At 38.1% G+C, this 1959-nt stretch overlaps 1 protein-coding gene across 1 annotated transcript in view; it reads right to left on the reverse strand.

Annotated features, from left to right (window-relative positions):
* The window catches only part of LOC110464173 (lysophospholipid acyltransferase 1-like), a 32651-nt gene extending 31160 nt beyond the window's left edge, over positions 1-1491 (reverse strand). Inside the window, exon 1 of the mRNA XM_021519245.1 lies at positions 1390-1491. Coding sequence (XP_021374920.1) covers positions 1390-1458 — 69 coding nt within the window. The 5' untranslated portion in view covers positions 1459-1491. The remainder of the gene's footprint in view (positions 1-1389) is intronic.
* Positions 1492-1959: the final 468 nt, after the last annotated feature.

Consider the following 1959-nt stretch of genomic DNA (forward strand, 5'->3'; position numbering starts at 1 on the left):
CCCCTACACACACTAGTATGGATATTTCCACTCCCCCTCTTCTGTACCCCCCTACACACACTAATATGGATATTTCCACTCCCCCTCTTCTGTACCCCTCCCTCTACACACACTAATATGGATACTATGACTTTCCTGCTTTTCGGAGAATAGCGGGAAATATTTGTCCTGTATACACGGAGTATACAAGGGCAGTTGCCTGTCTCGTGGAGAGGTTTTGACCAATCAGGTTGAGGCACATGCTAAGGGTATTTTATGGGTACGTAAATGTTCATTCTAGCTTCCCACCTTGCACGGCGTAGTACAGTTTGAAATAAAATTATAGCAGAATTTTATGTTTATGTAACAGATGTAACAGGGCATTGTCCTATTTAATTAAGAAATCCCAGCATCAATTTTGTAAAAAAAACTTAAGCATTGTCGGGCTGGTACACATCCTGTCGCGCCTAATAAGGTGTTCAGGTTGGGTGGCGCGCTTGGTTTTACATTTGTAGGGCGATGAACCATGCGAGGGTATAGGTGGGAGGATTGTTTTTGTGTACGGTAAATGAAGTCAAGAGTAGTTATATTTTGTTAATGCATATTCATTATATTCATATTATATTTATGAATAAATGCTGACTCCGTCCGTACTATCGGTCGAGCAGCTATTTAGGTGTTGTGTTGTGATAGCTTTGTACGTATAAGGCGTATATAGAGGACATCCACTCCCCCTCCTTACAACCACCTGTTGTAGTACTCTACTAAGATTGTATCAAGTTTATTCAGTAAATATTCAATACCAAGCTGTTACAATATTAATATCTGCCTGGCGTTGCTTAGCGTGGCTGACTGCCGGTAATGCTTAGCTGTGATTATATCGAGAAACTGTGCATGAAGTGATTTTTATTTAAACACTTAAGTTGGTTTTCAAGAATCTACTTCCTCACAAAATATTTCCGTTAGCTTCTAGTGTTTATTATAAATAAAATAGCAGTTTAAACCAATAGTGAATCAGTTGCAGGTCTGGGCTCATATATAGAGTGAATGATGACTAAATCAGTAAATGGCATATAACTGTTACACATATGTACAGGAATGTGTGTACATATATATACAAACAAGATGTTTGACGACGTACACATATAAATAACATATACGTGTTAAATAAACAAAATTAACAAAGTTGAAAAGATAACATTGTCTAAATAAAAGATTTTCAAACTCGTATGACAACCAGAATGTTTGTATTTTACAATACCTGGCGATTGTAACAGACCGTCGCACCCAGTAACTATAACTTTGTTTTGAACATGTCAGTCGTTACGAGGCTACGGAAGTTGTACATAGCTATTGTGTTTTCACTTGTAAAACACCCCTGTCTCGTCAGATCTATTCTTTGCAACTTACCTGCATCAAGGGTACGCCGATAGAATCGGACACTCCCTCTAATAAACGCGACGGTCCTCGCCAAGCCATTTTTTTGCCTGACTGCTGGAACGTCACGCTAGTTTTACCGCATGTAGATCAAGGGTCAAAGTTCACAGATCATCTCGTTCATGACCTATGGGGGTTAAGTTGATACTGAACGTTGTCAATCGGGAACAGTCGACACTTTCCGTCGACGGTTTCCGATTGGTACCTTGTCACCTACTTTAAAAAACAAATTTTATTTATAATTACTTACAGTACGCGTACATACACGTTCGTAACAATTATACATGTATACATATTATATATATGTGTATATGTGGTGTTTAAACGACTGTTTATGGGGCTCCCCATGGGCTTAATATTAAACTTATTTAAAAGTTAAAGCACGGGGATATAAGTCAGCGGTTTGATCGGCCCATTTTATTTTAGTAAAATGGCAAACACGTCCATATTTGAAGAATTATCACTTAAATTGTCTGTCGGAAGATTGGATCAGAGACATATTTAAAAAAGCCATTTAGTAGTATAACGTCTTTGATTGGATGA

Source organism: Mizuhopecten yessoensis, unplaced genomic scaffold (assembly GCF_002113885.1).
Source record: "Mizuhopecten yessoensis strain PY_sf001 unplaced genomic scaffold, ASM211388v2 scaffold10969, whole genome shotgun sequence".
Taxonomy (NCBI): Eukaryota; Metazoa; Mollusca; class Bivalvia; order Pectinida; family Pectinidae; genus Mizuhopecten; species Mizuhopecten yessoensis.